At 33.3% G+C, this 16574-nt stretch overlaps 1 protein-coding gene across 11 annotated transcripts in view; it reads left to right on the top strand.

The window, feature by feature from the left end:
• LOC132701054 (glycine receptor subunit alpha-4) overlaps positions 1-16574 on the top strand; it is a 91033-nt gene that overhangs the window by 61972 nt on the left and 12487 nt on the right. For 7 of the 11 annotated variants that reach the window (XM_060668696.1, XM_060668697.1, XM_060668692.1 and 4 more), the window contains 6 exons: positions 1800-1883; positions 3295-3359; positions 5863-6083; positions 10367-10449; positions 10505-10645; positions 12978-13130. In XM_060668696.1, the coding sequence (XP_060524679.1) occupies positions 1800-1883; positions 3295-3359; positions 5863-6083; positions 10367-10449; positions 10505-10645; positions 12978-13130 (747 nt within the window). The remainder of the gene's footprint in view (positions 1-1799; positions 1884-3294; positions 3360-5862; positions 6084-10366; positions 10450-10504; positions 10646-12977; positions 13131-16574) is intronic. The other 4 variants (XM_060668695.1, XM_060668702.1, XM_060668699.1 and 1 more) reach the window with 1 other exon arrangement.

Raw genomic sequence — 16574 nt, 5'->3', positions numbered from 1 at the left:
CAAATTTTGACATTAAACAGAATGAAACGTCTGTCTGTAGTATATCGTATGCAAAACAAGCATTTTTAACAAAAAATACGAATAAGCCGCAATTTATTTTCGAGTACTATTTTGAGGGGTCTCTGAAGGTTCAATGTCTACGAATTGCCATCAGTTCAGGAAAATATTTCTAGGTACCTTGGAAACTAAAGCCAGTATCCCTTTTTCCAAAGATAATTAGTACAAATAAAGTAAACTTTTTGGTTTTACTTCTTAAATGTACTACCTCTAAGAGCGCCAATGAATTCTACGCGAAAACTTCTATAGAGAACAGTTATTGGTTAAGGATAAGTTGTCAAATAGAAAAGATCCAGGGGTACTTTAAAACGTAGCATGCAATATAATATTCATCTATAACCCACGAAAGTGTCGAAAATACAATGGGATATTTTAAAAAACAAACAGACAATTAAGGAATGGGCACTTTGGAAGCACAAGCATCCAGGTATAGTATTTACATAAACTTACTTTTGCTTTGCTTTGACTTGAAAAAAGTCTATCTTCGTTTTCACTTTTATATGTCAGCGTGATTTTTTCATATGGCTAATAGATAATATAAAGGTTATTACAGTAAAATTGACACACCCTTTGTGGGCATATTTTGCGAAAATACTACTCAAACAATGCCACAGCTAAAAAGAAAACTGATCAGCTCGTGAACTGTGGTGAACACCACTAATGGTTAGTTAGTTGCGTTATCAGCATATTCAAGACCTCTATATATCTAGTAGCTATATAGATTTTTTACCCTATTTGCGCTGACGTCACTAACAAACCAAAATTTTTTCTACGACTCATGTCGCTATTATCATCCACGTATATCGCAAGATAATTAACAAAAATCATATTTTAATTCTTCAACACTGGCTGAAATGTTCCATAGCCTATGGCGTATGAATATAGTTTTCACAGGCACGAAGGCAATTTAATTAAATTATATAAAATGTTCAATTATTTAGAACGAATCGGAACAGGTGTGTCAAATTAATGGTGCGGCACAACCCGAACCGTTCATTTAGAAATTGGATTTCCACTGGAAAACTACAAACGGTTCTGCATCAAAAGATTCCGATTTTATTTTTACCGAAAATTTGCGCTCCCACGTTCAATATATCTGTATGTGTACTTTGCCTTTGTTTCTGCTGCTTTCTGCTCAAATTTCACATCAACATCGTGCTTTTTGTTTGTTAAATTACGGGTTAAATTTCACGGATTCATTTACGTTTCAAGGGAAAGAGAAAAAAAGATATTTACCCCAGAAAGAATAAATAAAAGCAATACAATATTTGTTGCTCACATTTGGTGCTTTTTGTTTGTCGACTTGATTGTATAAAGTCAGCAAACTGATCGGAAGCGTCAAATCAATAGAAAATTTTCTTTAATAACTGTTAGGCTGATAAATTATGAAGAAAAAGACTTTTGCTTCGGCAGAGATAATATTGTGAATCGAGTACCAAAACAGAGATAATTACTAAAAATTTGCACATGAAAACTTGTTTCATTTTTTATCAGAGGCACGTTTATTTTGCAAAAAACTGGTTACCATAGGATTATAGTTAGTATTACAAAAACAACTTAAAAGCATAAATGAAATAAATTTCAAAAGGTACACAATTTCAGCGCCTCTTGATCTGGGTATTCTTTTTTTAGGTTATTAATTGCAAAGTATCTTGACAAGATAATACTCGATATGCACATGTAGATAGCATTTAAAACACGGTAAGGCCACAACTAACCTGACGTTAGCGTTGCTGTTGCAGATGCGGACTTCTGCTGTGGCATGCGATCACCAGAGGATGGAAAATTTGATACTCACAACATCCCTTCGAGCAGCAAACAGCGTGGTCCGTTCTTTTTGATTTTATATTCTTTACCTACCTTAATAGTACAACTAACACGAACTTACCCTTGTCCATAACATGTCACTTTCATTCCTGGGCGCTGGCGTTTCTCTTATTGCTTGTTCTTGTGCATTCAGTTTCCCTATTGTGGCCAGCAGTATCAGCGAATTACAGACGATGTCTTTTGTTGACGATATTGTGAAAATCTCAAAAGTAAAAAGACAAGGGAAAAATCAAAAAATCAACTTTTCAAGAAAATTTGCCTATTAGCCAATTTTATTTTAATTTTAAAATCTTGTGTTTAAAGAATCGTCTGTAATCCAATCATTTTAACACGGCATGTGAGTGTTTTTGTAGCGTAAAGAATGTGCCGATATTGCTTTCCGAATGAGCAGAAATTAGCTCTTATGTCTGCACGTTCTTTTCATGAAATGTCCGTATGGTTTAGCCTTGTGTCTGCTGTGTTACGTGTAGCCGAAGAATGTAACTAGGTGTACTGTGTCCGAAAACCAAGAACAAATTCCATCAATGTGTAATATAGTAGAAACCGCATCATAAAAATTTCGCAAAACCTGTGCTTCATTGACAAAAGAAGAAATAAAATGTGAACCATATTGCACTAACCACTTTTTCTATCTGCTTAATTCTGACGACATACATACTTATTAATTATGTTGACATGATAAAGAAAATGTTTAAATACGTTTTTAGGTCGACTCACGTCATTTTTATTTGCACATAATTTTTGTTTAGATTTTAGAAGAAATTTTAAGAAAAACATATAACTTCCAAGTTCCAAAATAATGTTATATAAAATATTTTAAAGGTGCATTTACAATAATACTAATTGCTATGCTCCTAAGATAACATTAATTACATGTGGTTCATCATTATATTTCAATTTTCCGGATTTCAATTGATAGTTTAAATTCCAAAAAAAAAAAAATTCGAACAATAACACGATATCGACCTAAAAAACCTATTTAAAACAACCCACTTGGGGAATTGTGTATCAAATATTAATAAATTGATCAGCATGTCGGGCTAGAGAAAACACGGAACCTTCTAGTGGATCAATATATTTATTTTGGTCGTTTGTTTGCTAGCACTAAATACATCGCAGAAAACGTTAATAGAAATAACTCAATATAACAGAAGTTTATAAATAAATTATTCCGAAATGGGAATAGCAGAAAAAAGAACATCGGAAGGTAAAGATGGACGAAAATGAAAATTGCTTTGGTTCAAAATGACCAGGAATTGTTGCATGGAAACGTGATTAAATGCAAAAATATAAATATGAAAAAGTAACAGTAAATGATAACCCCGTAATGTGATCGCTAAAAGTTTTTTTCTAAACTTTAGGCTTTAATTCTCCCTGTATTCTTTTTAAGTGATATTTCCCTTGTTGCAGGTTCGCTGACCGTAAACGTTAGCGTTTTGCTGCTCAGCTTGGCTTCGCCAGACGAATCCAGTTTGGTAAGTCGAGACAAATTTATTCAAATTGCACGCTCGTAACATTTCTCTTAAACATAGATTTTAAATGCGCACGAAATTAAAATCACACCCCCCCGTCCGCATTAAAATGCAAATTGTATTTTTCGCGTGGGCAAAACATATTCGTTTAAATTTTTTATCATTTTCTCTTCATTCCTTATTCCCGCGTGTGGGCTAAATTCAACTACCGCTTAGGGCGTATTAGAAATATATATCGCATTCGATCTCGTTAGGGACTAAACCACGTTAAGATTGAATTTTCTACCCCATTTAAAAACCCGTTTTCGTGTTTTTATTGATTATTTATGTATCATCGAAAACACAATCTGATTTTTGTTGGCATTGAACCTAAATTTAAGATTAATTCATATTTTTAATTTAATTGTAACAGGGTTTGCATACTCAAAAAAAAATAGATTGAGTTTCAAGCACAGAAAGTTTCTCTTGGGAGATTAAAAGCCAAATACATTTTTGCAAAATGCGAAATACAAAAGACTCTGACAATTGGATAATTTTTACAATTTGGTAAGAGAAAAAACTTTGGCCGAATTTATAAATTCCTGGTTCATCGAATCGGGTGCAATTTTTAAAATATAATTCTAACAAATGTTAATAAAAAACGTTACCTCATGCATCCTATAATAAAATAAATAAACGTGATAAAACATAAATACGAACAGAAAGAATAATTGATAATACTGATCCATTCACAACAAAATGAACAATTTGTTAATACCTTGAGATTAAATAGAAATATAAAACCATATTAATTAAGAGCTATTGCAGATAGATAACGAAAAATAGATAAAAATAGTTAGACTAAATTTACTCAAACATCGTTTTTTTGAACTATGCCATGGAAGAGATGGCAGAAAAATAAAATATACTACGCTACACTTACCACTTGAACTAAATCCTATAAAACTCATATGAAGGCCCAAATAGAGCGATTCGTCGCAAAAAAACAACATTTGACATGAAACTTGTAGTTAAGTAAAGAAAATAGAGCTGTTGTTCGACAAAACAATATTGGAAGTGGCCCTAGAGAACTGTAAAAAACTCCATCATGTTATTAAAGAAGAAAAACTTCATAATGTAATTGATCGAAAGGTAGACGCTTCAAAAATAACATGAAAAGAAGGGAGAAGAGAATATGACCTTTATTAACCTGGAATAAATTGTATATTGTTGAAAATTGTACAAGCTGTCCGGCCATATTTTGCAAATTAACTACGGACTTTATGGATTAGGCAAAATTTGTAGAGTTAATTCTATTATTTATTTAATTCAATAGATCCTGGTGGTTCGGAACATAATTCGCCTTAGACGGGGTCTCCTTATTTGAACAGGTCCTTCTCATACCAGATTGTAAAAAAATGCCTTTTAGGTCAGGAAAATGCATATTACCAAGATGTAATTTGTGTTTCTACCGAATTAAAATTTAATCAGATACTTCCTGGTCCTTGATTCCTTCCCGTGGGAGTGGGTGTTGTCGGTTCCCTTCAGTTAATTGTAAGTGTATCCGGGCCTTAGCCCTTAGCCCTTTGCTACCAATTTTAATTCGGGTTATAATTTTTTCTACCCCCGTCTGTAATAGTATATTATGCAACAAGTGCGGTAAACAGAATTTGACTGACGAGTTTATTTGACACGAGCGGAGCGCAGCGGAGCGAGTTTTTAATAAACGAGTGAGTTAAAAAGTTTACAGAACGTGTTGCATACTATACTTTTTCTACGAGCGTTAGTTTTTGGGTACATTTTCTCAAAACAACACGAATACAATCACTGACGTTACTGTCAGAATTGACAAACGTCAAAATTCAAAGCGTGGAAAATATCTCCAAAAAGATCCGACTGCTCCCAAACCCGTGCTGTAAAATCCCGGAATTGTTTACGTTCGCTACACTTTTTACGTCACTCGTTTATTAAACACTCGCTCCGCTCGTATGAAATAAACGTTTGAGTCAAATGTCGTTTACCGTCCTTGTTGCATAATATACTATAAATAACTTGTTTATTAACTAGTGAGTCAAATGCCGTTTACCGCACTTGTCGCATAATAGACTATTTTACATCCATTTTTGTGCATTTTTGCATGCATAACGAAGATTGAACAATTAACGAGAGGAAATTTAGATCAAGAGCAAAAAAAATGCAAACGCGTTTAACGAAATTTACTCACCCCATGAAAACTTATCGTATAATTTCCAAATCATTTCATTGGCCGAGCAATGATCGAATTCCAGCGTGGGAAATGAAATCCGCTTCGGCGACACTCATAAATCAAAATTCCACGTCAAATCCATGTTCAGACGTTCGGTTGCGAATGTAATGAAAACGTTCAATGAATTTAATTTCGTAACGCATTCGCGGCTGTAGAGAATGAATTTTCCGAATCATATTCAAATTCTCGGCGAAAGATCGATATACACGTTTGCCGGACCTCTTCCTTTGAATTAAAAGTGACGAGTTGACGTTTCCGCAGAAATACGAAGTCGAGTTTCTGCTCCAACAGCAATGGTACGACCCACGGTTGAGATATTCGAACCAAAGCCAGTACAGTTACCTGAACGCTATCCATCACCACGACGACATATGGTTACCGGATACGTACTTCATAATGCATGGTGATTTTAAAGACCCGCTGATTCCGGTACATTTTTCCCTCAGGATTTACAGGAACGGAAGCGTAAACTACTTGATGCGGTAAGTGTAACAACCGAGGCGCCATCTGTCGACGCGAATGCGAAGTATACCTGATACTGTCAAAAGTGGTCACTTGATTAATTCAGAAAACTGAATATTATACAAATTACACAGGTCTACAGTGATTTTGATGTTTGAAAGCTGTTTGCTTATTTATATATTTTTGGGTGCCCGTATTCCAAAAAACGCCACATTTTTTATAGCCCTCTATATCTTGAAAATGTGACATGAATATGGTTGTTCCATGTTAGGCATGTTTTTTAAATGAACTGATTTTTTTAGATTTAGATTTAGATTTATCTACAAAGCTACAGAGTTGGCGCAGAAGAATCAATACAGCGTTAAAACTTGCTTATGCGCAGTCTAGTTGAATTGGTCCTCGTGCTACTGTGTTAGCGGCTAAAGTATAAACCACAAGAAAGCACACATTCTGTTCGCTTAGGTTTTTAACTTTGCTCTATTTATGACTGCAATTTGGGCACTAGTTTTTGAATTATATGGTGTTTAAAAAACACGATTTTAATGTCCTAAATAAAATCAGCAAAAAGTACAAATTTTCAAATGGAACATTATACGGGTAAGGAATTAAAGATATTATCAATATCTATAAAGATAAATCTATAAAAAACTCACTTGGTCTCCTTGTTGAAGATGATTTCAATATATTGACGTTGATTGCGTACTACAATAATATAAATATATTTCAAAGGTAGCTTTTGGCGTTCAAATAAATGGTACGCTCAATTCTCGTAGAAAATAAGCGATTAAAAAAATTCTTTGGAATCTGTTCAAGTTCTTTTTGGGAGCGGAATCTAAAACGCCGTCAGATAAAATAAGCCGCTATCATATTCGGACATTTCGTACAAATTAAGGATTAACTTAGCTACTATGTTCAGCTTAACCCTTAAAACAGCGCGCTTGAATAAATACGATCTCCCTTGCGAGAGCATTCGATGTAAACGTTCCCTTTAAAAGCCCTTTCATTCCCGTATATATCCATCTGACCTTTCTAACGGTATCCTCTAAAAAAATTATCGGCTTTGGGCATGATGAAAGTAACATTCGGAATGTCATTTTTTCTATTCCTTTTGCAAAGTTATCCCTCTATTTCGCTCTATTTTCATATTTTCTGCAATGACAAATTTATTTTTGGTGGCAGATGTGGGGTTGTGTCCTAATATCTAAGATCTCTCTTGAATTTAGTACTTTTAGCTTGCGATTTTGCCCTAATGCCTTTTAAATCGATATCGCTTTGAATTTAATTATGTAAGGCTTTTCCATTAAACTTATTTTTCTGTACACCGGAACGGATTTTAGGAAAAATGTAAAAAACTGATGCTTCCAACAATTAAGGTTTGGTATTATTCAATTTTTTTTTAATTTTAAAGTGTTAATGTGAAACTTCTTTGTTACTAATTTTGCGAAAAAAAGTTATTCTTTATAAAATTTTCAAAATTTTGTCAAAAATAAAGGTAATAGCTGTAATATATCATGATCATAATATGACTGGATTACATTTTTGTGCAAGACTTTTTATAGAGGATGCCGTTCTTTTTCCGTACAAATAATAATAAAACAATTTTCCTTATGGTGCTGGGCTGGGAGATCCGTCATCTAAATAAAGGAAAACAAATCACATAAACTTAGGTCCAGAAATAAAATGAAAAATAGTTTCTATATGTGTGTTTTTTAATGGCGCCCACAAGACTCTTTTTATCTATGGTAGCTCAATGGGAGATAAAGAAATAAATAAATAAACATAAAACATGAAAATCTTGAAAATTATGTTCAAATTGACGATGAAAGAGATATTTAAAAGCTTGCAACATGAAATTCGATCCTGCATCAGAAAAATACAGCGATCTGGAGGATGACATTGTTGAAAGGAGAACCCACATTACTTTGTATAGCGAGGCTTTGGAAGTGATTAACGACCTAAGCATTTTTGCAATTGAATACTACAATACATTTCATTATTTCAACAATTTGTGTTGATCAAAAGAAAGCGAGATATGTGTCGACAGGACATCATATGAAAAAAGCAATTGAGGACTAAAGTTCACCTGAATTTTTAATGGTTTTCTATTTTTTAGTCTTACTTAGTAACAAATCATGAACGTTTATTATGTCATAAGATTTAGTAGTTTTCCTTCTTAAATGGACAACATCGGTAGAACAGTGAGTGAAGGCTTATATTTAACAAATGTATCTTGGAAACTAAGCATTTCAAGACGTACTTTTATATGAACTTTTTTGTGTGACAACTATTTTTGAAATACCCCATACATTTCTTAATAAAACCAAGAAATATGCGTTCCATTTTGAATATACACTTTTTGACCCATATAATAATTTTGATAGACAAAGAACTGAAAACTGGAAAATTGTAATTATAAATTGTTTACACAAATACAATCATAACGTTGATTGTACAACAAGCAACGAAAATGGGAACCAAACAGCAGTTTCATCAAAACTGCACACTACCGTCACACGTGGACGCCGTTAGAGTCAAATAGAATTTTTCCCCAGAGAAATTACTACTAAAATTTATAGAGCCAGTCCCATAAATCGCCATAAACTCTCCCATTCATGACACCAAAGAAATAATTCCGCAAAACAATTAGTATTGTCAAAGTTTCAATAAAGTTTTCGACAATACACCAGACGGGAACGAGCTTGATATTTTATAATGCAAACCGACTTCAAAGGCGGTCTAATCCCTTCGCTCCCTCTTCGTAGAATGGAAGGGTTAATTATCTCATGCGGGAGGCACGGCGGTTTTCGCTGAAATATCTCATACGAGAATACAGCTTAATCCTGCGTGTGACGGTTAGATACTTGTTGAATTGTAATTACTCCCGAATATGTGAAAAACATGGAAAACTTTAAGGTTGTTAGCTCGACAGCGTTACGGCGTTAGGACGGGTAATTTATTTAAGCTGCGAAAATGTTAATTATATTTTAACCGTACAACATACTAGCCTTTTACGAGTTACTTTTTTTTTAATAATTTGATTGATGCGAAACCCGATTAAAAAACTTCATTAATTTATTTTGCTTCCAGAGCATAATTTTCTCCAGCAAATATCTAAACATAAATTGTAAGCCATAGGGCAATAAAGGAAGTCGCAACTCAAAATAATTTGACAATTTGATGGATACGAATTTGCTCACGAAGGCTCACCAAATACTTTTGTTTAGTGACCAAACTTCACTCAGAATATCATCAGCCAAGTTTAGAGCAGCGTTGTACAATAGCAAGACCACAAAGATAATAGCATCACGGTATAATAGTATTAACGGCCCATTGTCGGGTTAAGAAGGAGAGAGAGAGAGAAAGAGAGAGAGATTGCTTGTTGATGTTTTCCACCCTTTGTTTCTAGAACAAAATTTTGTCTCCAAAATCCTTCATATCTGGTAATAGATGGGATTTCAATAAGGCGTTATACGAGATAACAAACCCTTTTGTGGGCTGCCATCAAAAAATGATGAAGATACACCTCAGGACAAAGGCGGGCCAAGGAATTCTTCAGGAGCCTATTGGCCAAATTTACAACAGTGCAGCTGAACAAAAAATGGAAAACTTTAATAATGTTGCTATGTCTGCAGACTGGCCATTGTTGGAGTAAGGGGAGACATCTGCAAAAAAAAATACAAAACGATCAGACATGTGTCCTGATGTGAAAGCTTATCAAGATTGGTCTATGTAACCAAATCAGCGGCAACGAGCTACAATATCAGAACTTTGGGGTCTAATATAGGACAGACAAATCTAGATGAAGTCTATAACTATCGAGTGACAATAGATTCCTTGGGCCTCAGTGACCGTCAGACTAAATGCTAATTCTCCGAATCCGAATCGGAATCTGACTACACAAAGTTCTAGCCGTGTTGCTTTTTATAAAATAATTTTTTAAACTATAATTTTATTTATTGATTTATTGATTTGAATCTTTTTCAATCTGATTCAGGTCATACTTCAAAATCAAAATTTATTGCCTATTGCCTCTGGAATATGATTTTTTCTTATAGCCCTAAATTTTGCATAATTCACTACTTCATTGCAAAAATAGATAAGTGTCCTTTTTTTACTTTGATAATAGTTTATTATTATGGCTATTGTTTTGTCGTATCCAGGTTTAATTTTTTTAATATGCTTCTAACGATATCGAGTTTAAGTGGAAATAAATTGTGTTCGAATTTGAATAAAAATTGGATATTTTCAAACTGACACGTTGGCTCAAAATAATTCGTTGACGGTTTTCCGTTTCGTTTTCCAGGAGACATCTGATATTGTCGTGTCAAGGGAGCTTGAATATATTTCCGTTCGACGATCCGAAATGTACGTTTTCGATGGAAAGTAGTAAGTACGCGATGATCTTTTTAATAAACAAGTCAAAAATATCGGTGTGTTTCAGTATCGTACGAGATCACGTCCATAAATTACGTGTGGAAAAACGATGAAGATGTTTTGAGAAAATCGCCGAGCTTGACGACCCTTAACGCGTACCTCATCAATAACCAGACACTTATTTGCCCCATACAGTCGAGCTGGAGAGGTGAGAGTGTTTAAAAATCAGATAGCGATGAAGCGCCGTACAGTGACGATGTTAATAACAATAATATTGCATTGGTACTCTCGTTAGAAAAATAATTTAGCATTTAGAAATTAATGCGTTGAACTATATGACGCAAAGGAAGTTTACAAATTATTTAAAAGTCACAATCATTAGCCTAACAACGTATGGAACAAGTTTTGAAAAGAAATTATACACCAAAATTATAACAAAATTGTATCTAAACCCGAATGAAATTGGTTATTTTTTAATTTACAAAAAATTAAATCAAAGTAAAATAATTAAATTTAATTAAATATAATTTAATTTTAGCAAGACCTTAATTAATTAATTAAATTAACGTGCAGTACAAAAGAAACTTTATAATAATAATAATAATTTATTATAATATAAATAATTTAATATAAAATGAGCGTCATTTCAAATGAATGAGATTTAATTTAACGTTCATTTCATTAGAGTTATTTAAGTGGTGGTGGTGTTATTTAAAGAATTTACCTGAAGAAATTGTTGTGTATTTAATCTGCTAAACATTAACACGTACACCGTGTGCCAAACCATACGATCCCCTTGTTTGTTATTTGATACGGAAAACCCTGTATATTTCGACATTTTTGGAATCCTTGGTTGAAATAAAGGTCATTTTCTTAAGAAATTCCTGTTCGAATTTTGCATAGTTTAGGCAGAAATTGAGGTTATGTTTTTTTTTTTATTTTGATTGCCCCATATAAAATTGGGTTGTGACGCTACTGATCCAGGGATTGCATCAAAAATTTAACCACTGACTAAGGAGATGATGCACTATTCAATCAGACAGATGCGCCCTAGCTTATACAGGGTGTCCCAAATGGGTGGTGCCGTTTTGGCGAATTCAATTAAAATAATCTCAAGAATTTCAAATAGAACACCCTATATTTTTATTCAGACATCAATTCTAGAACAAATAATGAGGTAAGTTTGTAATTTATCTTGTATTTAAATTTTAGTTACTTTTTAAGATATTCGAGGTTTAAGATGACACCGGTATAAATTCTTCTTTAAAGTTAAACACATTAGGTTACTTTTTGACAATATTAAATAGCATATATATGATACCATTTCTTTAAAAGATATAATACTCCAGATATACGAATAAAACCTATTGCTAACAATACAAGGTATCCATTAATACGTAGAAATTTTGAATAAAATCGAATCTATACTACACACTTTAACAGATTTAATAAAACTTCAGAATTCATATTTGAAGAAATATTTAATAATTAATTGTCTAACTTGTTTGAAAATACCTCATAATAAAAATAAATAATTAAAATTTATTTTTTTGAACAAGGTAACAAATTTGAATAAATAAATCCATAAAACCAAAAAAAAAAACAGAAACAAATAACTAAAAAAAAATAAATATGGTGATACTGTAATATGTTTTTAACATATTGTCAATCCTCTGCAATTGTATAGCGTGTCATAATGCTGCGTCGTCAGTATTATTTAATGCAAGAATCTCTTGTCTAATTTTTTCCTTAAGGTCATCAACTGCATAGTTATTTCGTGATCTATACACACGATCCCTTAAAGTCTATGGGTGTAAAATCGGGACTTCGCGGTGCCCACGCAATGTCACCATTTTTACCAATTATATTTTGGAAATTCACTGAATTGGATTTTCCAAAACGGAACCCTGCATACGCTGAAGCGCATCTGTCAAACTGATTGAGTAGTGCATTATCTCCTTAGTCTGTATTTAAATTTTCGTTGCAATACCTCGATCAGTAACGTCACAACACAATTTTATATGGGGTAATAAAAATATGAAAAAAAGACACATAACCTCACTTTCTGCCTAAACTATGCAAAATTTGAATAGGAATTTCTTAAAAAGTGACATCTATTTTAACCAAGGATTCCAAAAATGTCGAAATATGGAGGGTGATCCGTTTAAAATAACAAAGTTGATGTCGCGGGGGACCCTGTAGCAAAAAAAATATAATATTTTAAATCTTTGGAAGAGTCCAAGAAACTTTTTTTTCGTATCTCCTATGGGTTTCAGGATCGTATAGTGGATCGTTTTATTTGACACACAGTGTACATAAACAATGTAGGTGGTTTTGATTATTAATATTTCATTAGCAATGTTATTATTGATATACTGAGAAAACTTATAACGATATTTGGTAAACCCAAGGTATACAGACCGTAATTTTGGTATTTATACCGACGAATTTCGATCACATTCAGCGAAGTCTTAAATTACGACCGCATACACATCAGCCAACAGACAAGCTGATCGATACAACATTGTTTTGGTCCGCAGGCAACTACAGCTGTCTGCGGGTGCATCTGATATTTACGAGAGATCGAGCGTTCTACTTTACGACCGTATTTATACCGGGGATTATCCTCGTTACTTCATCTTTCATTACGTTTTGGTTGGAATGGAACGCTGTGCCAGCGAGAGTGATGATCGGTAAGTTCGTGGTATTTTTGAAAGCTTCCCGGTTTTTAACGGTAAGTGCGACGTACATTTAAAACCTTCATTCGTTCAAGGAAAAGCCGCCTCGAAAATGCAAAAGCTTTTAGAGATGTCGGCGACAAGAGATCACGGCCGTTACACTTGACGCTTGGCGTCAGTATGTTGCGAGAGGAAAAAAAAGATTATCCCTATAAGTAGATAGTTAAGGCCAGATGAAAGACCTAATTTTTAAAAGAACCGGCATGCGCTGGCCTCATCACTAACACGTGTTACCATACAGTTGCGGTTCTTTAATTTGTTGGGCGTATCGCGTTTGTTTTTATTTCTGTCACAATTTAATAACAATAAATATATTTAATAAACAATAAATATGCTTTTTTTGTGAAATCTGATAAGTTTAACACATTACTTTTTATAAAACTTCTCGATTCCTCCTGCGTCGGTTTTTGTTGAGCCGAACTTGCTAACGTTTCGCCAATCATAATGTTGGCTTCTTCAGATCTCGACTGACACTGGCTCACATTTTACTCGGTACCTGCTTATATATTGTTTGATGTGCCGGAGCTAAATGAGGGGCTTAAACACCGTCTCGGATGACTGATTCCCATATTGGTGACAAGTAAAGCCCTGAGTTGCGGTTAAGATTGTAAGGTTGCTTATGGATTTATATAGACTCTTGGATTTTCCGTTGGTAGAAGAATTTTAGTTTTATCCAATAAAGATTTATGTCTTAAGGTTCTTCCATATTATTTGAGCCTGGCTGATATTTTTCGTCCGGTCTCTCCAATATATTCTTCGCTGCAATTTTTTCTTTGACGGATCGAACATGTTGAGAGATTTTTGGACAAGTGGTAAACCTGGTTTTGACGTTATATTTCTTTAGAAATTTTGATATATAGTCAGTGATGTTTTAAATGTAAGGAAGGACAACAGGGGCTTCATTGCTATTGGAAAGCTGTGGTGAAGTGTATCTTGGGATGGAACGCTTAATATATTTAATGCGGAAATTATTAGAGAGAAGAGCAGAGGCAAGGTGTTTTAATTCTGTTTTCAGTGACTCGGGCTGAGATAGTTTTACGGCTCTCTAAATAAGATAATTGATAACTGATGATTTTTGACAATGATGACAATGCATTAAGGTATCGGTCCGTGTGCGTAGGTTTTCTGTAAACCCAATGACCCAATGTTTGGTCTGATTTTCTGTTGAGAAGAATATCTAAGAATGGGAGGTTGTTATTAGTTTCTAATTCAATGGAAAAAAAAATCTACTAGGGATTCTTGACCAGTATATTATGGAAGCCTTTGAGAAGAAAGGTCTCGACACCTTCCATCTAAAACCAAAATTATGGAAACGCTACGTCGATGATACTTTCCTTATTTGGCCTCATGGTCAAGAATCCCTAGTAGATTTTCTTAGACATTTAAATTCTATACACCCTAACATACGTTTTCCCATTGAATTAGAAACTATTAACAACCTCCCACCCTTAGATATTGTTATCAGTAGAAAATCAGACGCACAGAAAACTTACGCACACGGATCCGGTCCAAAATAGCGGTCGGAACTTGTGATATTTTAAGTAAATGAAGCAGCATTCAAATTGAAAAACCTCTAAGTTGTTTATCGGGGAGCCTTTCAAAGCAGATACCATAAAGAAGATCTAACGAAACTAATTTTTTGTTCGAGCTACTTCTGATAAACAAAGTGTTAAACAAAGTTTATTATCGCCTGGAAATTTCCATAATCTTGTTCGTTCCATTCTGACTTTAATTTCGTCTCACTTGTAATCTACAAACATCATCAAGGGTCCTTGAATTTGCCATTTCGTTTGTTACGGACATAGTTGTTATTTTACTTTATCCGTTATTTGAAGCGCGTTTTTCCTTGTTAACCGACAAAGCTACCTACGACGGAATAAGAATACCGTTACTATAGTTTATAGTGTTATAAAAAAAGGATGATTTAAAAAAAACATTTACTTTCATTTAATTGAACTTTTAAATATTCTTATTTCACTGTTTTCTTTCTTTTTTACTCCAAAAAACTTCTCGAAAACATCTAATTTCGTCATAGCAAAAAAGTCGTTTCTGGTCCTTACATATTTGAGTCAGTTTGAAGGTAAATTATTGCAGCAGAGGCATTTATTTCGATTTTTTGAAAATGTTAAATATTAGTTTCACGATAATGATGACCGAGTGATGCTGTGGGTCTAATTCCTTTTTTAAAATCTAATGTTTCTAATATTTCTAAATTAAAACATCTGCCTGGAATCTCATCGAAGAATTGATCATCAAAAATAATATTTCTCATAAGGTTGTGATTGTAATTCACGCCAAGTGGTCTACTGCATCTTAAAATTTCATCAGACACATTTTCCATTGCGAATGAGAGAAACTAAAGTTTTAACTTAACATCAACAAAAAAGAATGTGAAAAAACTAAAAATGTTGAATTCAAAATAACGTCAGAAAAATTAGGTTATCACCTATTAATAATAATAACAATAATAATAAACGACTTTTACCAATTAGTTGTACCGTCGACTAACGCAGTCTAGCTTAGAATAGCTACGTTGCTGAACCAGTCCGTGGCACAATAGTACACAACAAAATTATAGATGATGACGTTCCATCCCAGCTATGAATTTTGAAGGCATGGTTATAACAAATGCACGAGAAAAACTTAAAAAAATACAAAAAAAAATCTCTTCAGAAAATTCTGTAGATGCATTAATTCTTTTTTATATTTGATTTTTAAACGTATTAAACATGGCACAGAGGCATTGTTAAAAATTCCCTAGCCCTAACATTCCTGTTATCTACAAAGTACAAAGATCATTTGTTACAAATACAGTTTTCCTAATAATGTGTTGCTAAATATGTTATTAGCAATGGATTATATTGACTTATCAAATTCTTTATCTTCAATTGCATTTTCTATAGTGTGTAGTAGAGTTATCTTGTTCTTCTGATTCTGCACGTATTTTTCGTATTTTATTTGTGGTTCATCTATTTTTTATTTCAATAAATAGTGAGCAATTTATTAATTATATAAATAGTTCATTAGCGGGTCAGTAGAGTAGCTATTTAAAGCTAGACTGCGCCGCTTTTGAGTTATCTGTTTACTTTGTATTGAAGAATATTAATATTGTTTTTTTTTTGTTATAATAAAAGCTATTTAATATTATTATTACTATTATTATTATTATTATAATTATTATTATTATTTCGCACCTATACAGTATTTGTTCCGAAATCGAGGACGGAGTATCGAGATCGTTTATAGTCCTAAGCTACCCAATCTGTTTATAAAAGTTAGAAATATGATCATATTTTCTAAAGCCTTACACAACGCCATATGTGCGGTTTTGATTTTTTTGAATTCTACACTCACTCTCATTATCCAAACAAAAACCATATACAAAATTACAATAATTAA

This window comes from Cylas formicarius, unplaced genomic scaffold (assembly GCF_029955315.1).
Source record: "Cylas formicarius isolate icCylForm1 unplaced genomic scaffold, icCylForm1.1 PGA_scaffold_4__25_contigs__length_36172078, whole genome shotgun sequence".
Classification (NCBI taxonomy): Eukaryota; Metazoa; Arthropoda; class Insecta; order Coleoptera; family Brentidae; genus Cylas; species Cylas formicarius.
This window is presented reverse-complemented; position numbering and strand designations above follow the sequence as displayed.